This window comes from Ruditapes philippinarum, unplaced genomic scaffold, assembly GCF_026571515.1.
Source record: "Ruditapes philippinarum isolate M1 unplaced genomic scaffold, ASM2657151v2 ctg323_1_1_1_1, whole genome shotgun sequence".
NCBI classification, from domain to species: Eukaryota; Metazoa; Mollusca; class Bivalvia; order Venerida; family Veneridae; genus Ruditapes; species Ruditapes philippinarum.
In genome coordinates, this window is record NW_026856025.1 from 226,246 (window position 1) to 251,048 (window position 24,803).

The following is a 24,803-nucleotide window of genomic DNA, read 5'->3' on the forward strand; positions in this document are numbered from 1 at the left end:
CCTTTTGGGTCTTTACAAGAAGGTATTTTTAGTTTTTACTATATGTACATATAGTGAAAATCAATGACCCCTGGGGCGGGGCCGATTTTGACCCCAGTGCTATAATTTGAACAATCTTGGTAGAGGTCTACCAGACAATGGCTTATGCAAAATATCTAAGCTCTAGGCCTTTTAGGTCTTTACAAGAAGAATTTTTAAATTTATTCTTATAATTCCTTTCGGTTGCCATCAGGCAACCAGATTTCTGCATGGAATGAAATTCTTTGAACAACTTTGGAAGCCCTTCACCGAAGGATCAATCCTGCCAATTTTGGTTTAAATTGGACTAGTGGTTTCTCACAAGAAGATTTTTTAAGTTCACTATATAATCTATATAACACACACACACACAAACAAACACACACACACAGGTGAATCGCTATATGCCACCACATCGCAGATGCTGCGGTGGCATAAAAAGGATCAAATGTACATCCATTAAGATTTATTTGCTACAAAATGCCTAATTTTTCACTTTTTTTGATAAGCATGAGTAATATTTCAATGGAGTATATAGGAGCTGCTTATCTCTGTTATCTACATCTTTGATGAATCCTTTTCATAAATAAATGACAATGTTAAGAAAATATTATCAAATTCAGGAGGAAAAAAATATATATATGTATCACAGAAGAAAATTTATATATAGTCAATAAACGCACAAATCAGTGAAAATTCAATAATTTAACCTCCAAGGTCAAGGTCATAAAAGAGCCATGGTCAATTTGAGTTTCATATACATAAAGGTCTTGTCCTTAAAAATGTTCTGTTATAATATGAAGTCTGAATCCATTCAATAATAACAAAGTAACAGCCAGTTACAGCCAAAAAAATGAAAATTTAAATAACCTGACCTTCAAATTTAAGGTCATTTATGAGTGAAGGTCAATGTTTGTCGGGCTATCCTTGAAGATTATTATGTTCAAGTTTGAAGACAATCCATTCAAACTGAACAAAGTTATAGCCAATAATAGCAAGAACAAGCAAATTTTGGACATTTGGCCTTGAAGGTCAAGGTCATTTATGGATAAAGGTCACGGTTAGTGTGGTCTACTGAAAGGTCTTGTTCCAAGGGTTGTTGTGGCCAAGTATGAAGACAATACACCAAGAACTTAAAAAGTTATGATCAAGGTACAGGTTTGTGGATACAACAACAAAAGTAGAGCTAAAAAGCATCGAACCATGAACAAATTCGAACTAGACTTATGCATTTCTTTGACGTATCCATACGTCAAATCAGAGTTGAATGTGTACTACCGTTGGGGATATAATGAACGGAAACTGAAATTTTCATCAGGGGGCATAAGTCTGCCAAAAGTCATCAGACCTTGACCAAATTCAACTTTGACCTGCATTTTCCTATGATATATCCATATGTCAAATTTGAGTTGAATGTGTGCAACCGTTACTAAGACAGATAATATCAGAATGATGGGGTAACACTATATGCCCCAGCCATTTTATGGCGGATGCATAAAAAAAAGAAGAAGATTTTTGCCAACTGAATCTCAACAATGTAGAAAATTTCTCTATAAACTATCACTGAACTAAGTATGACAACAATATTACATGAACAACAGTTCTTTAGTTTAAAGTGACATTATACAAAATGGTAAGTTCTCGTAAATAATCACCATTATGATGGTCAATCCTTTGAACTTTATAGCTGATTCAGCTCAACTTGACCATGGAAAAATGAGCATAATGTCACCTAAAGAATGGTCAATTGTACTGCACATTTTAAAACAGACATAAGCTAAACAATATCTGCTGCAATGTGGACTAAGATACCATACACACTGTAGCCTCGATATATCGCTCTCCGTTATAAAGCTAATCTCAGTATAGCACTCATAGACCTTGGCTCCCAAAAAAAAACAAGAGGGCCATCATGGCCCTGAAGTCGCTCACCTGTATATAGGCCCCCGTAGCGGGGCCAGTTTAAACCCCAGGGCTTTTATTTGAACAAACTTGGTAGACACCCATTAGAAGATGTTTCATGCTTAACATCTCAGGTCTAGCTGGTTTTTTCTTTAAACATATAGTTAAAAACAATGACACACCTGGGGCAGGGCCAGTTTGGACCCAAGGGCTTTTATTTGAACAATCTTTGTAGACACTTACTAGAAAATGTTTCATGCTTAATATCTGCACTCTAGCTATTCGGATTTTTCGAAGAAGATTTTTAAGTTTTTGCTATACACATATAAGGAAAATCAATGACCCCCGGGATGGGGCCAATTTTGACCCCAGGGCTTTGTAGACACTTACTAGAAGATGTTTCATGCTTAATATCTAAACTCTAGCTATTTGGGTTTTTTCAAAGAAGATTTTTAAGTCTTTGCTATGCACATATAAGGAAAATCAATGTCCCCTGGGGCGGGGCCAATTTATACCCCATGGCTTTTATTTGAACAAACTTCGTAGACACTCACTAGAAGACGCTTTCTGCTTAATATCTAAACTCTAGCTATTTGAGTTTTTTCAAAGAAGATTTTTTAAGTTTTAGCTATACACATATAAGGAAAATCAATGACCCCCGGGGCAGGGCAAATTTTGACCCCAGGGCTCTTATTTGAACAAACTTGGTAGACATCCATTAAAACATGTTTCATGCTAAATATCTTAGCTCTAGCTCTTTGGGTTCTTTAAAAGAAGATTTTTAAGTTTTTACTATATGCATATAGGGAAAATCAATGACCCCCTGGGGCAGGGCAAATTTTGACCCCAGTGCTTTTATTTGAACAAACTTGGTAGACACGCATTAGAAGATGTTTCATGCTAAATTTCTTAGCTCTAACTCTTTGGGTTCTTTAAAAGAAGATTTTTTAAGTTTTTACTATATGCATATAGGGAAAATCAATGACCCCCTGAGGCCGGGCCAATTTTGACCCCAGGGCTTTTATTTGAACAAACTTGGTAGACACTCACTAGAAGATGTTTCATGCCAAATATCTAAGCTCTAGCTCTTTGGGTTTTTTAGAAGAAGATATTTAAAGTTTTTCATATGGTTGCCATGGCAACCAGAGTTCTGCATGGAATGAAATTCTTTGAACAATGGTGACCACCAAAGGAACATTCCTGTGAAGTTTGGATGAAATTGGCTCAGTGGTTTATGAGGAGATGTCATTTAAAGTAAAAGTTTACGGACGGAAGGGACGCCGGACGAAAAGCGATCACAAAAGTTTACCCTGTAACTTAGTGACAGGTGAGCTAAAAAAACTAAACAAGAGGGCCATGATGGCCCTAGATCGCTCACCTGGCTTATCAAACTCATCCAAACAATTACCTAGACAAGCATTCTGACCAAGTCTCATGACAGGTGAGTCAAAAATGTGACCACTACAGTGTTAACAAGGATTATCCATATTTGAGCAGTGCGACCTAGTTTTTTACCCAGGTGACACATATTCAAACTTGACCTAGAAATCATCAAAACAAACTTTCAGACCAATTTCCAGGATACTTGGATCAAAACAGTAGCAACTAGAGTGTTAACAAGATCTTTCTATTTTTAGCTCCAGTGACCTAGTTCCACATGCGATTTCGAACTCATCCAAGCAATTATCTAGACAAGCATCCTGACCAAGTTTGATGATAATTGAGTCGCAAATGTGACCACTAGAATGTTAACAAGGTTTTTCCATATTTGGGCGGTGTGACCTAGTTTTTCATCCAAGATGACCCATGTTCGAACTTGACTTAGAAATCATCAAAACAAACTTTCAGACCAATTAACAGAATATTTGGATCACAACAGTAGCCACTAGAGTGTTAACAAGATTTTCCTATTTTTAGCTCCGGTGACCTACTTTTTCATCCGAGATGACCCATGTTCAATTTATTCCCAGCAATGACCTAGACAGGTTTCCTGACCAAGTTTGATGACAATTGATGCAAAAATGTGACCGCTAGAGTGTTAACAAGGTTGTTCTATTTTTAGCTCCGGTGACCTACTTTTTCATCCAAGATGACCCATGTTCAAACTCATCCGAGCTATCACCTAGACAAGCATCCTGACCAAGTTTGATGATGATTGAGGCAAAATTGTGACCTCTAGAGTGTTAACATGGTTTTTCTATTTTTAGCTCCTGTGACCTAGTTTTTCATCCGAGATGACCCATGTTCGTACTCATCCGAGCTTTCACCTAGACAAGCATCTTAACCAAGTTTGTTGATGACTGATGCAAAAATGTGACCGCTAGAGTGTAAACAAGGATTTTCTATTTTTAGCTCCGGTGACCTACTTTTTCATCCGAGATGACCCATGTTCGAACTCATCCGAGCTATCACCTAGACAAGCATCTTGACCAAGTTTGATGATGATTGATGCAAAAATGTGACCGCTACAGTGTTAACAAGGTTTTTCTATTTTGAGCTCCGGTGACCTACTTTTTCATCAGAGATGACCCATGTTCGAACTCATCCGAGCTATCAACTAGAGAAGCATCCTGACCAAGTTTGATGATGATTGGGTCAAAAATGTGACCACTAGAGTGTTCACAAGGTTTTTCTATTTTTAGCTCCTGTGACCTAGTTTTTCATCAGAGATGACCCATGTTCGAACTCATCCAAGCAATTGACTAGACAATCATTCTGACAAAGTTTGATGATGATTGGTTCAAAAATGTGACCGCTAGAGTGTTCACAAGGTTTTTCTATTTATAGCTCCTGTGACCTAGATTTTCATCGGAGATGACCCATGTTCGAACTCATCCAAGCAATTGACTAAACAAGCATTCTGACAAAGTTTGATGATGATTGGTTCAAAAATGTGAACGCTAGAGTGTTCACAAGCAATTGTGGAAGTACGATGGACGACGGACATTCACCGATCCTAATAGCTCACCCTGGGCTCAGGTGAGCTAAAAAAAACAAAATATTAAGTAGATCTAGATTTATAGCGCGCGTTCAATTTGACAGTCAAGTACAATAAACAATTGTAATTAGGACATTTATGTGCGCCAAAGGTGTGAAAAACATGCCAAGGTTAGCGTTTATCCGCTCTTTTGTTGTTTTATCTGTCCATCAGTCAGGCATCAAATTGTTTCCAAAATCTCAAATTCATATCATAACTGGGACATTGGCAACCGGTGGTGAGTATAAATAAACTAAAATTCACACACATATCTGTGACATGTAAACCTCGCTGAATTAAATAACCCACACAAGCCCAAAATCAATTTAAAATCCTGCACTGTAAATAGAACGGCCGAGAAAGGAAGTAAATGGCATTTGATTAACTAGGGGACACAACTAAAGCTGAACTGAAAATTACAGTGTAATGACTTACTGTTTACACTACATTCATGATTTATGTTTTTCTTTCGAAAGTTTTTTGTTTCTTTTAAATATAATTAGTATTATTTGTGAATATAATGTATGTTTACATCATTGAATTGTTTTAGAAAAAGATAATGTTGATATTCATTGAACAGTAAGTAAAAATGGTCAGCGTTATATATATATAGGCGGTGGGTGGGGTAATGTGTTAATTTCGCAATGAGCGTTCTAATGGGAGCCTCGTTAGAACACGGTGTTGAGACATTGGACATAAGCGTTATAATCAGGCTGTATTGTATATCATTGGATAATAAAATCTTGTAATATAACATGTTCTATAAAGTGATGTAAAAACTAAAAGTGCACTTATTTAAACAGTTGACTTGATGAATAATATAATTACTTTTCAAAGCTGCCCTGTGTGCCATGGCAGCAAAACACAGGGATTCCATCTCTATATTCTGTATTCCACGATCATGTACTCTCTTTAAAAATGCAATTTTATCTTCAGCAGTAAAGTCACAGAATGCACCATCCAGTCGCCCTTGCCCTGTAAAATATAATACATGTAATTATGAATTCCTAAGCAGAAATCACCAATTATTGCTCAACACAGGACTTAATATTATTTTTCATCTCATTTTTTTTTCCAAAAAGTACTAATAGGAGGTTTGTACAAACAATTGGAAAATATGTGTGTCTTTGGCCTGAAGACAGAATGGAATAATAATTTCTAAATCTAACACTCCTCGTGATTTTGCACTATAGACAAAGAAGGAAAAAACAGGTGTTAAACTACCAATAAACACTGGTTAGGGACTACTTGTATATGCGGCTTTTATGTTTATTATATAGTTACAAGGCCTTTTAAAGCAACAATAAAAAGCATTTTTATTCATATTTTCAGTTCTTATAATGTTTTCTTTTCATACAATACGGAAATAATATCTCACATACACTAACGTCACATATTTGATTCATATCAGTTAATACATATTTTGACAAAACGGCGCCAATCCGTAAGCAGCGTAATGACGTCATCCTAAGTAAACAACTCATTCATAAACAAGCTGACGTTATGTCATACATACAAGAATGATAAATGGGGCACTGATATAAGTTTTTATTGTTGAAAACTTGATAAAATAAAGTTTTTTCTTATTATATTATTTCTTTTGTTTAATAATTTCTACATCTTCGCAACAGTAGGGTGCGAAAATCGAACAGCGTTATACAAAAATCGGCACCGGAAGTTATTTCCGCTTGAAAAAATAACATTAGTGATCTTCCTTATTTTATCTTGTTAGAATCGAAATAACAGCGGCCTGAGAGGTGTATATCGGCTATTTAACACCGGTTTGGAGTTTTGATGCGTAGGAATTGACCACGAAGGCCGTAGGCCTGAGTGGTTAATTGTTTCGCATCAAAACAATGTTATTTCTTAAATCTATGAGTTGGACCAGGTTTAAGTGGTCAAGGCCAATGTGATCTTGACCTTTGAACAAATGACCTCAAAATCAATAGGGGCCATCAACTAGGCATTACCAACCTAAACACCAAATCTTTGGGCTTTAGACCCTTGGTGTTTAAGAGAAAAATATTTTATTCTAATTGTTTTTATGTACATAAAGGTAAAACTTATGACCCCATGGCACAGCAAATAGTGACTTCAGGCATTAATTTCAACAACCTTGTACATAAGTCCACTAGATGATATTTCTTGCCAACCTGAAGCTCTAGCAATCAGAGTTTCAGTGAAGAAACTTTTGAAGGTTTGACTATATTCAAACATGGAATCCATGACCCAATCATGACGCAAACAATCTTGGTAGAGATCCATCATAAGATGTATTGTGCTCTAGCCCTTGGGGTCTCAGAGAAGCTGATTTTTAAAGCTTTAACATTAGTATGGAAAACCCATGACCCCTATGGAAGGCAAAAACAAAATTGCATTTGTGTAACAAAAGGGCCATGATGGACCTAATATTGCTCACCTGAAAATTAATACTCTCAAAGAACAAGTAAAATTGTACACTATAAACGAAAGCAGATATAAAATCTAAATCTTAAACTAAAACTTAAATCTAAATCTTACTCATAAACATAAATGTAAATCTTAACCAAAGTTCATATTTGTATCTGAAATAGTGCACATATAAAAACGTTACTCAAGTTGCTATTGCTAAGGGAAAACAACATATCTTAAAAAGTCACGGGTTGCTAAAATGAAAAAAAAAATGGTTTTCTACACTGAAACACGATTTTAAAAGCATCCATGTACCCTTACCTTCATAAAAGTCATATGTGCACATTGTTTTGCCAATAACACTTTTGTAAGCTTTATCCTGATTGGCTATTTCCAGAAGCTCTTCACACAGATTTTTATCAAGGAATGCTGGATGCTGCAGCACCATACCTAACGTTGCCTAGGAAATAAAATCAGTTATCAAATACTTTGCTTATGCAGTTGCAATAAATGTTATTATAACTAAAGCCATCACTAAAGGTTATTCAAATACCCACATGCCACCTTAATGTGAAATATTGGTGGTCTGAAGCCAAATTAAAACTTCTGATACCTGCATTTTATGATATGTTATCATTCTGTGAACCAAAAATTATAACATTTCATTGCCTTATTAAAGTGTATCATCCAGAAATAATGCTTTTAGTAAACTTTATACAAATAAACAGAAAAAGATGCAAAACATTGCAAAAACAAGAACTGGTTGAACCAGGTGATGCTCCCCGAGTAGGTTTTGGACATAAAAAAGTATAGAGCGTTGTAGCATCGGGTATTTTGGACCGCATCTCACTATAACGTTTAAAAGTATAGTTCTATTAAGTTATTTAATTAGAAATGACAATCAATCGTCCTTTTTTCTGCTGGCTTCCACCTAGTGCCTGTACATTAAGTGAATATTATTATTTTTTGCATGATGTGAAATTTAGGAGAATCGTGCCACTGCTTTATAATAAGCTCAAGAAAAAATAGCCAGTACTTAAATTCATAAAACCTGTTTATGATATATTTTGTAGAAGTAAACTATAAATTTAGGATGAAAAAATTCCCCTGATCAACATGTGAGCATATATTATAGCTGTTAATACTACTTGATTCATCATAAAATGTGGTTCCAAAACTCACGACAACATTTTATTGATGTAGGGTGTTTTGGGACACGTGGATATCAAATGTTTATTATGTTATTAGATATTATAGAAACGTATCATTAACTCAGTGAAGTTGTCTTTGTATGTCAGATATTTTTCTTTAAAAATCAAAACAAAAAACATCTTAAAAACAAAATTATAGAAAGGGCAGAGAAAATGAGGATAAAACAAAATGACTCAGACTTAATGCGGAAAAAACTGAAAAGGGAACCTGACTCCTTAGAGATTCCGACATACATGTACCAGCACGTTTAAAGCATAGCACAACCTATGTACAAAATATCATAGTACAAAATGAAGACAAGGAAACAAGGAATTGCCGATTTGACATTTATTTTCCAAGAATAGCGCTAATTATGCACCTTTTTTCATGCATTAACATCTGCAGAAGCCCTCAGACATTTTAAATCCCTCACTGTGCTGTCTCAGACTTTGATTGTGCTCTCATGCATCTAAAGATGTTAATGCATACAAAAAGGGCCATTAATCCTCTTACAGTTCTTCGAAATGAACAGATAAATTAGACCATTTGACCTCACATACTCTATAGATATATAAAGCATCATAAAATAGTATTATATTTGATTTAGACTTGTTATTTAAAAGAAATTTTAAATCAAATTTAACTATGCAAAATAAGATTTACTGTTCTATGTTTTGTTACAAAATGTTTACACTAAAATTAATGTGTCCCAAAATGCCCTTCTTTCTGTCCATAAATACTAGACGTGTCCCAAAACTGCCTCCTCATGCTCTTCTGTTTAACAAGGTATATCGCGTTTGTTTTGCATATGCTTATGATAGTGACCCATTATAGACGATAGTCATACAGAGCTTATCCTAAGTATCCAATGCCAATACTGCAACAAGCATATTTAAAATCACAGTAACAAATATGCCTTAGATGTCCCAATATACCCGACATGGCTCTACCTCTTGAAGTATCAGAGTTATGTCCCTGACAAAGTTCAAAGTGTAACAAGAGCAACCACCGGGCGGCAGCAACGCTCGACTTTTTACTTTTTCCAAAAGCAAACAAAGAAACGTTTGAACAAATCTTAACATTTCCTTTTATAATTTGAATAGGCCTGTTTTGTCACACTAGTTTTGTCAAAGTATGAATCCTTTCCATAAATAAATGACAATGTTAATAAAATATTATAATTCAGAAGAAGAAAAAATATACAAGTTTGAAGACAATCCATTCAAAAATAACCAAGTTATAGCCAATAATAGCAAGCAAAATTTGGACATTAGTAGAGCTTAAAATGAACACTAACTACAAAATTAAGCAAGACAGAGTTATGGTTCTTTTGCACTACACTTCTATTTGATGAGATCAATCTACCTACAAACCTCTTATGGTTTCAGAGCTATGTCTTGGACAAAGTTCAAAGTGAAAAAAATACCAAAGGGCAATAACTCCAAAATTAGGCAAGGCAGAGTTATGGCTCATTTGCATTGTACTTCTATTCAATGAAATCTATCATCCAATAAATTTTCATGTCCAAAGCTTTTATAGTTTAGGAAAAATGGCCCAGACAAATATAAAGTATGAAAATTAATAAAGGGAAATACTCAAAACATAAGAAGTGCATAGTACCGGTTCTTGTGCACTGCAATTCTTCTTTATGAGGTCTATCATCCTATGAAGTTTATATATAGCTTTTATTGTTAAGGAGAAATGGCCCGGACAAAATTAAGTATGAAAATTAACAAAGGACACTAACCCAAAAAATAAGAAGTGCAGAGTACCAGTTCTTATGCACTAAACTTCTTCTTAATGAGATCTATCATCCTATGAAGTTTCAAGTCCATAGCTTTTATAGATTAGGAGAAATGGCCAGGACAATAATAAAGTATGAAAATTAACAAAGGGCAATAAATCAACAAGAAATGTCGAACAACACATATGCCCGCCTTTCTAGCCCTTGACACACATAATTGGTAATTTTGTTATAGAAACTTGCCATAAATGGGTACATGGAAGTGTTCAATTATGGAAAAAAGAAAAATAATGAAGACTCTGTAATAAATAGTTTTCAAGAAAATGAGACATTTAAGGCCCCTGTGACCTAGAACTTTGAACTAGTGACCCAAAATCAAGAGGGGTCATCTAATAGTTATCACCAATCAATATTAGAAATATGAAGACTTTGTGATAAATAGTTTTCAAGATAATGAGCGGAAACCATACTAACATTCAAAAACTCTGTGACCTTGACCTTTGACCTAGTGACCCCAAAATCAATAGGGTCACTTACTAGTTTATGACCAATCAGTATGTGAAATATGAAGACTTTCTGATAAAAAATCTTCAAGATCATATGGGGAAACCATTCTGACACTTGACCTTTGATCTAGTGACCCCAAAAGCAATACGGATCATCAGTTGGTTATGACCCTGTACGAAAACTCAGCATGGTTTTTATGAAAAACAGGACCGATTCAGGCCTGTTTTGAACCAGAATTGGCAAAATCAGGGTGAAAAAGACATGGACCCTGAATTTTCAAGAAATCTCACATGGGAATTCAAGTTTTTTCTACCCTGACATCGTCTTCATTTTGGTAAAAGTCAGGGTGGAAGCAGGAATATTTGCACTTTGAAAATATTTTGACACAAATTTTACTGACTTGGAGAAATATAAGCAAAATCTACCCAGATATTTCAATGTTAGAAAATTTTTATGAACCAGTTTCAATATATACAGTCTTAAAAGTTCTTCATTTCCAGCCTGATTTTTCTTAGTTAGAGTTATTAGAAATGAATACTGTAATACACTAATAGTACAGTTTACATTGCTGTTCACATAAAATTGAATTTTTTATTCAGAAGAAAATATATTATAATGTCTATTTCTGGAAAGTTTCAGTTGATTTATGGTTAACTCCATTTAACAAAAATTCTTTTCATTTACTGAATTATTCTTTATTATTTTTCTTTTGAAATTATGTAGATTATTTAGCTCAACATGATTTATTGTTATCTATAAAATTGATAATTGTCACTGGTAATTTATTGTATTTATATTTAACTTATGATAAAAAAATATTATTTAATGCATTAATTGGTCGGTCAGCAATAAGTAATGTACAAGATTTTTAGTTTATATCCATCATCTCACAATCTGTACAGAATCTCCTACTTCTAAGGTCAGCTTTCAGTTTATATAAACAAATAACCTTCAAGTGGAACTTTTTACAGTATTTCAAAATACTATATGTTAAACTGGGCTATCTGGCAGATGAAAATAGAGAAGTTACCACAGATTGACCGACAGCAGTTTAAAATCCAGAGCAAATATCACACCCTGAAAATTATTTCCAGCATGGTCAATTTCTTTAGAAAGATTGGAGGCTTTAGTTGTGATTTTAATTCAAATAAATCAACTTACAGTTATATATTAAGGCCATCCTTAAAAAAAATGTTTGTTTGCAGTAACCCGACCCAGAATTTTCAAGGTGGGTAGGTAGGTCGATTTTTTTTTTTTTTTTTTTTTTTATTATTGAACTGTACTCCCAAATAAACATGGAATTTCAAAATACTGGACAATTTATGCTTTGATAATCTGGTAACAATTAATAAATTGATAAATGAATTCTAATAAAATAATACATACATTTTATTTCTTCTATTAACCTTTAAAAGAACAAAAACAAAGCACAAGGCATAATTTTCTGATTAAAAAAAAATAATTTTTTATCCAGACCATGAAAAAAACTTTTGAGTAGGGGCAAATTTTGTGAGTAGGTCGCGTTACTGCAAACAAACATTTTTTTAAGGATGGCCTAATACATAAATGAGTTTTGATAATTTTGATTTAAGAATTCAACTACCCCAGCTATACAGAACTTTCTTGGGAAATTTATTGTGAAATTTATATATAACATGGAGCATGATAGATGTGTTAAACTTCGTTATTCAATTTGAAAAAAATGGAGGGAAATAAGCAGCCAATTGTAACAGATAAATGGTAAGTTATAATTGAATTACAGTTCTTAATATTTTTAATTTTTCATAAAATTATGAATTCTGTGAGCTCATTATTCAAAAAAGATTTCAAATAACTTTGAATTCCAAGAAACCTGTTTTAAAATTATAATGGAGGGAAAATGAAATCATTCTTAATTTTTCTAAATAAACTATACATTTTGATCATTCCATTTTAGAAAAAAAAACTGAAGTCTTAAAATGTAATAAAAATTATGACATGATTGCATATTTGTTTTTTTCTACTTCCAAAATTTAGGTTGAAGCCAAATATTTCAGTAACATGTGACAAGAGGATGAAGAAGAAGAAAATGGTGTAGTTGGAACAAAAGAATACAATAGAAGAAATATTACTGGTAATTTTTAATTTTTTCATTTTCTATCAAAATTAGTTTCAGTTTTAATTATTAAAAGTATTCATTCAGGCAAATTTTATAGAATTAATGACTTCATAAAGTCAGTACATATATGTTAATAATGCTGTAGCTTCTTTAAAATAATTTCATCAATCATTTGTTCTTTTGATGTTTTGATTGCAATTAATGAAATATTATACCTTTAAAACTACATTGTATGGACATATTTCTCTATATTAAGGTGTTACATTTTCTTTTAGTTAATATATAAATTGACAGTTGACTATAGCATATTCATATTTCATATATTTCATTTGTTTACAGATTGTGTAGTCCAGAGACTATAGTGTGGAATTATGTTATACAGTGTGCAGCTACCTAGTGGAAATATCAAACAAGAATGACTTTGAAATGTATTTAATTGTATGAAAATCAAATACAGATAAGTGAAAAAAAAATCTCAATTATTATTTTGTCAAATATCAAAAAGAACAGGAATCTGGGTGGATTTTTATTTCAATTTCAGGGTGGGATTTGCAAAATTTTGGGGCGGGATAATAACAGGAGGAAAAAAAGTCTGGCCTGACTTTTTAAACAGAAATCAGGGTGAATTATGGCTCATTTAAATATTTCAAATTAATCCCACCCTGAAATTGCTCTTAATTTAACTAGAAGTAAATCTATTTTTAGAAATCTGTGTGAGTGAAAATTCTGCCCTGGATTTCCATTTCAGGGTGGTATTTTTTCTGGCTCATTTAAATATTTCGTTGAATCCACCCTGAAAACACTATATATTGTATACTACAAAGTCTAAAAATAGATTTCTGTCTCCCCTATAGTCAACTGAATAGCTTAAAAAACCTGGCTGGGAATAAATTTCTGATCCCATGTCAAATCAGGGTGTTTAAAGTCAGGGTAGGCATTTTCGTACAGGACCAATCACTATGTGAAATATGAAGACTTTGTGAAAATTATCTTTCAAGATAATGAGCTGAAATCATTATACCATTCAAAGACCCTGTGACCTTGACCTGGTGACCCCAAAATCAATTGGGGTCATCTACTAGTTATGACCAATCAATATGTGAAATATGAAGACTTTGTGATAAATAGTAACCAATATAATCAGCGGAAATCATATTAACATTCAAGGATCCTGTGACCTTGACCTTTAACCTAATGACCCCAAAATCAATAGGGGTCATCTACTACTTATGACCAATCACTTTGTGAAATATGACGACTTTGTGATGAATACTTTCAAGACAATCAGCGGAAACCGTTTTTACATTTAAAGCCCCTGTGACCTTGACCTTTGACCTAGAGACCCAAAAATCAATATGAAGACTTTGTGATGAATACTTTTCAAGATAATCAGCGAAAACCATTTTGACATTTAAGGCTTCTGTGACCTTGACCTTTGACCTAGTGACCCCAAAATCAATAGGGGTCACATAATTATTGTCCTGTGAGTGTGGACAGACCGTTGGGACCGACAGACAGACCGACATTGGCAAAGCAATATACCCTCTCTTCTTCGAAGGGGGGCATAAAAAATAAAAAGTGTAGAGTACAGGTTCTTGTACACTGCACTTCTTAATAAGATCTATCATCCTATTAATTTTTAAGTCAATAGCTTTTATTGTTTAGGAAAAATGGCCCGGACAAAAAATAAAGTATGAAAATTAACAAAGGGCAATAACTCAAAAAACAAGAGCTGTCACAGGAGACAGCGAAGCTCGACTAATAAAATACTGGACGCAGTAAAGGAGGACAAAACTATGAAAGAAAAATCAATTATGTATAATTATGTATTAAGTTATAGTTAAAAAAAACAAATGTTAACATAAATTCCAAGATCAAGGGGAATAATTCTAGAAATAGTCATGCTAGAGTTATGGACCTTGTCACACAACATTTGTGTAATGATAAGAAATATATATTTGAAGTTTGAAGTAGATACCTTAAAAAGTAAAGAAGTTATTATATTTCTTAAAGAAAATCCTAAGTTCAAAGATAGATAAATCTGTAAATATTGCTTCAAGAGTTATGAACATTGTCACATAAAATGTAATTGATGATAAGGAATAAGTATTTGAAGTTTGAGGTAGATACCTTTAAAAATAACAAGAGGGCCATGATGGCCCTGAGGTCGCTCACCTGTATATAGGCCCCCGGAGCGGGGCCAGTTTAAACCCCAGGGCTTTTATTTGAGCAAACTTGGAAGACACCTATTAGTAGATGTTTCATGATGTTAAGTTTTTACTACACACATATAATGAAAAACAATGACCTCCGCCCCCCCCCCCCCCCCCTTTGGCAGGGCCAATTTAAACCCAAGGGCTTTTACTTGGACAAACTTGGTAGACACCAACAAAAAGATGTTTCCTGCTTAAAATCTAACCTCTAGCTCATTGGGTTTTTTAAAAGAAGATTTTTTAAGTTTTTACTATACACATATAGTTAAAAACAATGACACCTCTGGGGCGGGGCCAGTTTTAACCCCAGGGCTTTTATTTGAACAAACTAGAAGATGTTTCATTCTTAATATCTAAACTCTAGCTATTTGGGTTTTTTCAAAGAAGATTTTTAAGTTTTTTGCCATACACATATAAGGAAAATCAATGACCCCCGGGGCGGGGCCAATTTTGACCCTAGGGCTTTTATTTGAACAAACTTTGTAGACACCCATTAGAACATGTTTCATGCTAAATATCTTAGCTCTAGCTCTTTGGGTTCTTTAAAAGAAGATTTTTTAAGTTTTTACTATATGCATATAGGGAAAATCAATGACCCCCTGGGGCGGGGCCAATTTTGACCCCAGGGCTTTTATTTTAACAGGCTTTTATTTTAACAAACTTGGTAGACACTCACTAGAAGATGTTTCATGCTTAATATCTAAACTCTAGCTATTTGGGTTTTTTCAAAGAAGATTTTTTAAGTTTTTGCTATACACATATAAGGAAAATCAATGACCCCCGGGGCGGGGCCAATTTTGACCCCAGAGCTTTTATTTGAACAAACTTTGTAGACACCCATTAGAACATGTTTCATGCTAAATATCTTAGCTCTAGCTCTTTGGGTTCTTTAAAAGAAGATTTTTTAAGTTTTTACTATATGCATATAGGGAAAATCAATGACCCCCTGGGGCGGGGCCAATTTTGACCCCAGGGCTTTTATTTTAACAGGCTTTTATTTTAACAAACTTGGTAGACACTCACTAGAAGATGTTTCATGCTTAATATCTAAACTCTAGCTATTTGGGTTTTTTCAAAGAAGATTTTTTTTTTTAAGTTTTTGCTATACACATATAAGGAAAATCAATGATCCCCGGGACGGGGCCAATTTTGACCCCAGGGCTTTTATTTGAACAAACTTTGTAGACACCCATTAGAACATGTTTCATGCTAAATATCTTAGCTCTAGCTCTTTGGGTTCTTTAAAAGAAGATTTTTTAAGTTTTTACTATATGTTTTATGAAGCGTTTCTTTACTACGCTCGCAAGCAACTGGGCCGACGATGAGCCCGGGGCGGTACCTATATAGGTCGGAGTGGTTTTTGTCCTGGAAATGACGAAGACAGTATTTTAATTAACAACAAATTTATTAAGTCCAAAGTATCGCATAAGAATGATTACATGCATTATAACAAATGTTGTAAACATATAATATTTTTTAACACAAAAGTTTATAATGCATATCAAATAATATTATACATAATGATAATGTCAAGTTACATGTATTTTATATATCATGTTAACAGATTGGTACTTATTTAAAATAATACAAGGCAAAATGGGGAATTAAGCTTTGCATATCGATGCCTTGGTGCGAAAGGGTTGTAACTCAATATTTTGAAATTATTCAGGAGAGACAAAAAACTTATTTATTCTTTTACATTCTAATAAATACTTCTTTAATTTTGGTTTTTGGCGCTAATTCAATTACTGATATATAATTGATTGGATAGGTTATTTTATTTTGTCAGCATAAAGAGATAATTGACAAAGTTTCAGTTACAACCCTTTCGCACCAAAAAAATCAAAAATTTCAAAAAATGATTTGGTGCGAAAGGGTTGTAACTAAATTTTTGCTTTAAATTCTGATAAATGTAATGGGTCAAATAGACATATCCAAGCTTAGTTGTGTTAAATATGAACTAATTTAAAATATTGCCTGGATATTTCAGTGAAAAACCTTCAAATTTTATGTTTTTAAAATATAATTTCAGTCAAATGATTTTTTTTAAAGAAATTCACTTTATATATAATATTTTTTTATGTGACACATAGATGGTCAAACCCATCATAAGTACCAAATATGCATTAACATGTATGTTTTTGCAAGAATCAAGGTAAATTTTCACAATTCAAAATTGTGAACTTACATAATGACAAAACCATCTAAGACACATTATTTTTGTTAATACATGTATAAGCCTTTTGAAAATGAGAAATACTCTCATTTTATATTTTCCATCTATTCTAATACATAGGCTTTTCTTAATTTGAAAACTTAGATAATTCCTAGGATGTGCTTTTGTGTACAAATTCTATATATTTAAGCATTATCAAGTCCTGGATCTTCTTTACTATTAAGCCAAAAGAGAAAGATGATAAATATTATAGATGTTCTAAGCTTCTAAGCTCATGCTATTCTTACAACTCTTTACAGTCCTCAAATTTCATTGTTTATTATATAAATCAGTCCAGTCTGAAATCAGTCAGTAATTAAATGAGAAAAAAAATAAGGCCTGCAAATAATAAAAATTACAAAATGCAATCCCCTGTGACCCCCAATAAAATTCACAGGTGTGCACACAAACGCACATACAGCTGAGGAAGTGATTAATATCTTTATGAATGATTTTAAATAGGAGATGGAAAATATATCTGATATTTACTTTTATCCAACAGAAAACAAAGGGTCAATAACATATTTTACTTAATATTTTAACATGACCCGCATTTTTCCCTATTGAACATAGAAGAACCGAAATTGTGGGGCGTTATTATGCAATAAAAATCACTGTTTGACATTCCATATTAAGACATGTGATGTAGTCATTATATCACGCAAAGTTACCACTAAAAATGTGACATGCTGAAAATGAGTACGAAAACAATCAGGCGCAATTTAGATAAATATAAGATAAGGCAGCATTAAAATTTTATTTGTTGATGTCGTGTTAGAATTAAAATAATGTATCCAAATCGCTTGGAGTTACTTGATAAAATCACTGTTTGTTGAATGTGGCATCATTATATCACTCGGGCTACCTCCCTCGTAATTCCACACATCCAACTCCAACAGTGATTTTATTGAGTGATAAAATCACAGTTTGTGATATATTATTTCTTAAATAAAAGACCTATGTAACTTGTATTAAGCTAGACCTATATGTAGCCTGTTTATCTGTGTAATTCAACCATACATCATACTGTTGGCTTGCAGTTTAATGGAAAATCTTTAAGTCTTTTTCTTTTGTCCCATCAGCAGATATTTCTGAACACCATGAACATGTTTAGTTGAGTTTTGCTTAAATTTGTGCCAGAAGAGTTGACAGTTGATTGCATTTACTACTGCTGTCCTTGAAAAGCTCAATCAAACAGGCATGCAAACAAGCATGTTACATTTTTAATCTTTGCTTTAGGGATATAATGTTAGGTTTAGATTTTTCTATTGCTACTGAGAAATCCTTTAATAATTTTTTTAAGAATTTTAGTTTTAACATCTTTTATCTACATGTAGGTTAATATTAATTCTATTATCTACACATAAACACCTTTGTTATATTGTAATACTTTTGTCTATACATATGTATATGTCTCTAAACTTACTGTTTACAATATGTTGTCAAAGAAAATTTTGTTCACATATCTATTCAGACATTGTCTTGTTACGTAAATAAATTTTAGTACAATATTTATAAATACAATTTGTCTTTGACAAGACATGAAAATATTCCAATAGTAATACATGTAAGTGATAAAAGTAATTCATGTAAGTTTAAAACCAAATCAAGAATTGAGTAATAATTGTATAATTTCTTTTAGTTATTTTAACATTTAGTAATTAAAAAAGCATCGAAACACAAAGCTGTCAGATTTGTATGAGAGTATAAATCAGATTGCCAAATGTTTTGATGTTCTTTCTCTTTTGTATCTTAAGCAAAAATGAAAACACATTCCCAGTCATCCAAGAAAAATGTACTAATGTTTAAGCATCTGAATATGACTTTTCTACTACTGTTATCTCCTTCCCTGTCTCTTTCCCTGTCGTCAACAACATGTAAAAACCAGAAAAAATGAACCAGTTAACAAGCAAGCTCCAGACAGACAGTGAGTTAAAGCACTGTGCATGTATTGGTATGCAATTTAACTCTGACATGTTTTCAAAAGTCTCCAAACTATGATACAATCATAAATATTGTATGACAATTGTTTATAATAAATTTATTTCGAGTTACAGTAATTTCATTTTCGTAAAACCAAAATCGGTCCATTACTTTTTCTTGCTATTTTGCAAACAATGCAACATTATACCAATAACAATTTTTATGTTGAGAAAAAATCACAATAATAGTACTGTTAGTCAAATATAGCAATGTACTATGATATTGTTTCTTTTACAAGCATTGGAATTGATTTATGTTTGAAATATGAGTAAGTTATTCAAATTCTTGTATTATGTCTAAATGAAAGCTTAACAATTATGTAAATAACAAGGAATCAGAAGCTGAGACTGTTTTATAAACTTGTCAATTAGTTTGAAAGAAATAATCCACTAAATATTTCACAGAATATGATATAAGATATTGAGATACAACTATTTTGCACTAGGATTTATTCAAAATATTATCAAAATGTTGGTGCGAAACGGTTGTAACTTAAGTTACAACCGTTTCGCACCAACAAAATATGTCTGTTTGAGTTACAACCTTTGGACAAATATACTTTTGGTAGTTTAATTTTAGCTTTCAAGTTTAATATTTTTACAACATGTGTGTATATTGCTCCTACATTGAAAAACACCATAAAACCATTTTCGGTGAAATTATGAGTTACAACCCTTTCGCACCAAGGCATCGATATGAGAGGTACCATTTATATGAAAAGTACTATAGATTATCACAAAAATAGATTTCTATAGTTACTTAAAAATTGATTAAAACATTTCTTTTAATATTTACTTGAACAATTTAGCAAAGTGAGTCTTTGTTTTAAATACTAAATAGCTTGGCCCTAAGCTTTCCTATTTCATTATTTATAAAGAACTCACATTATTATTTTTAAAACAAGTAAATATTTTATGAAATAAAATGACTTATAACATTTCTGTTATATACAATTTTACAAAAATTAAAATAGAGTACAATTTCACCAAAAATGTAAGAATAAGATATATTTCCTTCATAAAAATGTCATTACTTAATTGATCAAAAATAAAGTTTTGATTATTGTTTCAAATAGTTTTAACATTTATCATTTATAAGTACAAAGAAAATTACATTATAACAATAAAAAATATATTATGTTGTACATACCTGGAAATGACGAAGACAGTATTTTAATTAACAACAAATTTATTAAGTCCAAAGTATCGCATAAGAATGATACTTTGGCTCCAAAATTTCCTTATTTTAAAACTTGTCTTCGTTTCTGGTACAACATGATGATTGGTTCTTTCTGAACCTGGTTTGTGATGATTGGTCCAGAAATCAAGATTGTCACAAAGTTGAAGAGTGGGAGGTGCCATTTGAACTGAGAAATCTCTCAGCTTTGGTGTTTTTCTAGTAATTTATGTTAATGCTAAACAAGGTGATAACCTATCAGCTTATTAAAAGCCAACAAGTTAACACAATGACTAACATCCTTTACAGAACAAAAGGTGCTAATGGAAGCCATTTGCCAAAAATAACAATTGCAAATGTTTAAAATTCCAAAGCTTATTTAAGAAAATTTATAATTAAAAACCACCAAATAACAGTTTTGGAACAAAGTTCATAATAGCAAAATAAAACTGAAATATTTAAAATCTATGTTTAAAGACAAAAATTTTGATATTAATTTTAACTATTTAAGTTAAAATTTAACAAAATGTACTTTTAAAACATTTTACCTATTTATATTTATATGATTATTAATTATGATGTATTACATAATTTTATATAAGAAAAAAGGCACATCATAATATATGCATATAGGGAAAATCAATGACCCCCTGGGGCGGGGCCAATTTTGACCCCAGGGCTTTTATTTGAACAAACTTGGTAGACACCCATTAGAAGATGTTTCATGCTAAATATCTTAGCTCTAGCTCTATGGGTTCTTTAAAAGAAGATTTTTTAAGTTTTTACTATGCATATAGGGAAAATCAATGACCCCCTGGGGCGGGGCCAATTTTGACCCCAGGGCTTTTATTTGAACAAACTTGGTAGACACTCACTAGAAGATGTTTCATGCCAAATATCTAAGCTCTAGCTCTTTGGGTTTTTTAAAAGAAGATATTTAAAGTTTTTTCTTTTGGTTGCCATGGCAACCAGAGTTCTGCATGGAATTAAATTCTTTGAACAATTTTTAAAGGTAACCACCAAAGGAACATTCCTGTGAAGTTTGGATGAAATTGGCTTAGTGGTTTATGAGGAGATGTCATTTGAAGTAAAAGTTTACGGACGCCGGACGGACGCCGGACGGACGCCAGACGAAAAGCGATCACAAAAGCTCACCCTGTCACTTTGTGACAGGTGAGCTAAAAAAAGTAATAGTAAAAAATAACATTTTTCTAGTAAAAAAAATCTAAGTTAATGGGGAGATAATTCTTGCAATATTGGTGCTAGAGTTATGAACCTTGTCACATAAGATGTAATTGATGATAAGGTACATATATTTGAAGTATGAAATTGATCCCTTTAGAAATAAATAAGTAACAGTAAAAAATAATATTTTTTATGGAAAATTCTAAGTTCAAGGGGAGATAAATCTGAAAATATTGGTGCTAGAGTTATGAACCTTGTCACATAAGATGGGGATGATGATAACGTAAATATATTTGAAGTATGAGGTTGATCCCTTAAGAAATAAAGAAGAAACAGTAAGAAATAGTATTTTTTTAGGAAAATTCTAAGTTCAAGGGGAGATAAATCTGAAAATATTGGTGCTAGAGTTATGAACCTTGTCACATAAGATGGGATGATGATAAGGTACATAAATTTGAAGTATGAGGTTGATCCCTTAAGAAATAAAGCAGTAACAGTAACAAGAGGGCCATGATGGCCCTGAAGTCGCTCACCTGTACATAGGCCCCCGGAGCAAGGCCAGTTTAAAGCCCGGGGCTTTTATTTGAACAAACTTTGTAGACAACCATTAGAAGATGTTTCATGCTAAACATCTAAGGTCTAATTCATTGGGATTTTTAAAAGAAGATTTTTTAAAGTTTTTTCTTTACACATATAGTTAAAAACAATGACACACCTGGGGCAGGGCCAGTTTTGACCCCAGGGCTTTTATTTGAACAATCTTTGTAGACACTTACTAGAAAATGTTTCATGCTTAATATCTAAACTCTAGCTATTCGGGTTTTTTAAAAGATTTTTAAGTTTTTGCTATACTTGTATAAGGAAAATCAATGTCCCCCGGGGCAGGGCCAATTTTGACTCCAGGGCTTCTATTTGAACAAACTTTGAAGACACTCACTAAAAGATGCTTCATGATTAATATCTAAAATCTTGCTATTTGAGTTTTTTCAAAGAAGATTTTTCAATTTTTGCTATAGTTTTACACATATAGGGAAAATGAATGACCTCCGGGGCAGGGCCAATTTTGACCCCAGGGCTTTTATTTGAACAAACTTGGTACACATCCATTAGAAGATGTTTCACGCTAAATATCTTAGCTCTAGCTCTTTTGGTTCTTTAAAAGAAGATTTTTTAAGTTTTTACTATATGCATATAGGGAAAATCAATGACCCCCTGGGGCGGGGCCAATTTTGACCCCAGGGCTTTTATTTGAACAAACTTGGTAGACACCCATTAGAAGATGTTTCATGCTAAATATCTTAGCTCTAGCTCTTTCGGTTCTTTAAAAGAAGATTTTTTAAGATTTTACTATATGTATATAGGGAAAATCAATGACCCCCTGGGGCGGGGCCAATTTTGACCCCAGGGCTTTTATTTGAACAAACTTGGTAGACATCCATTAGAAGATGTTTCATGCTAAATATCATAGCTCTAGCTCTTTTGGTTCTTTAAAAGAAGAATATTTTAAGTTTTTACTATATGCATATAGGGAAAATCAATGACCCCCTGGGGCAGGGCCAATTTTTACCCTAGGGCTTTTATTTGAACAAACTTGCTAGACACCCATTAGAAGATGTTTCATGCTAAATATCTAAGCTCTAGCTCTTTGGGTTCTTTAAAAGAAGATTTTTTAAGTTTTTACTATATGCATATAGGGAAAATCAATGACCCCCTGGGGTGGGGCCAATTTTGACCCAAGGGCTTTTATTTGAACAAACTTGGTAGACACTCACCAGAAGATGTTTCATGCCAAAAATCTAAGCTCTAGCTCGTTGGGTTTTTTAGAAAAAGATATTTTAAGTTTTTTTCTTTTGGTTGCCATGGCAACCAGAGTTCTGCATGGAATTAAATTCTTTGAACAATTTTTAAAGGTGATCACCAAAGGAACATTCCTGTGAAGTTTGGATGAAATTGGCTTAGTGGTTTATGAGGAGATGTCATTTAAAGTAAAAGTTTACGGACGACGGACGCCGGACGCCGGACGCCGGACGAAAAGCGATCACAAAAGCTCACCCTGTCACTTTGTGACAGGTGAGCTAAAAATTAGTATTTTTTAAGGAAAATTCTAAGTTCAAGGGGAGATAAATCTGAAAATATTGGTGCTAGAGTTATGAACCTTGTCACATAAGATGTGGTTGATGATAAGGAACTGACAAAGTTATAGTGAAAAATATTTTACTGCACCAAAACTTTAATCTAAAATCTGGACGCGACCGCCGACGCCGGGGCGAGTAGGACAGCTCTCCATATACTTCGTATAGTCGAGCTAATAAGAAGTGCAGAGTACTGGTTCTTGAGCACTGCACTTCTTTTTAATGAGATCTATCATCCTATGAAGTTTCAAATCCGTAAGCTTTTAAAGTTTAGGAGAAATGGTCCGGACAATATTAAAGTATGAAAATTAACAAAGGGCAATAACTCAAAAATTAAGAAGTGCAGAGTACCGGTTCTTGTGCAGTGCACTTTGGGTTATTGAAAGAAGCATGCATACCAAGTTTGGAGTCAATCCAACTTAAAGTGACTGAGTTATGCTCCGGACAAGCCTTAGGGGACGCCGATAACGACGACAAAAGTAACCCCTATATGTCGCCTTTTCAAATTACTTTCAGCAAGTTGTTAACATGTGATAATTAAACTAATAAAACTGTTACATATCATAAGGATCAACAAACTGATGGTTGTATAAACACTCACAACTTCCATATATGGTCGTAAGAGTCCATCTACAGCTGCTTCAGTAATGACAACACTTCCTGGTTCAATACCTGTAATATACATGTACACTGGTTAATTAATTTAATTGATATATCAATTATATCTTTTCATTTACATGTTAAAATCATTAACATATTGCCTTCCTATGTAGATTTTCAACAATATGATGTAGTCTTTCATAAAATACAATGAGATTGACATACGAGTTCAAATCCCTCAATTATAATCATCTAAATATATTATGAGTACTCCCCAAAGATGCCATATCCTTGTTTAGTATTGGGGTATTCTAAACATGTGTTAAGTTCTATACTTAACGATACCTATAAACATAGCAGACTGATATAAATAAACTGACCTCACTATTTTTGTAATGTGAATTTCAAAGGTATTTTTAAATTTCAACTGCTAAACTGCTGGCATAACTAATCTAAGTTTTACCAGTCCTT

General features: G+C 33.0%; 1 protein-coding gene across 2 annotated transcripts in view; it reads right to left on the bottom strand.

Moving 5' to 3' along the window:
* Positions 1-24,803, bottom strand: part of LOC132745161 (uridine phosphorylase 2-like) — a 73,215-nt gene that overhangs the window by 5,904 nt on the left and 42,508 nt on the right. For both annotated transcript variants that reach the window (XM_060733987.1, XM_060733986.1), the window contains exons 6-8: positions 24,334-24,404; positions 7,610-7,748; positions 5,726-5,872 (exon numbers count right to left, since the gene is read on the bottom strand). In XM_060733987.1, coding sequence (XP_060589970.1) covers positions 5,726-5,872; positions 7,610-7,748; positions 24,334-24,404 — 357 coding nt within the window. The remainder of the gene's footprint in view (positions 1-5,725; positions 5,873-7,609; positions 7,749-24,333; positions 24,405-24,803) is intronic.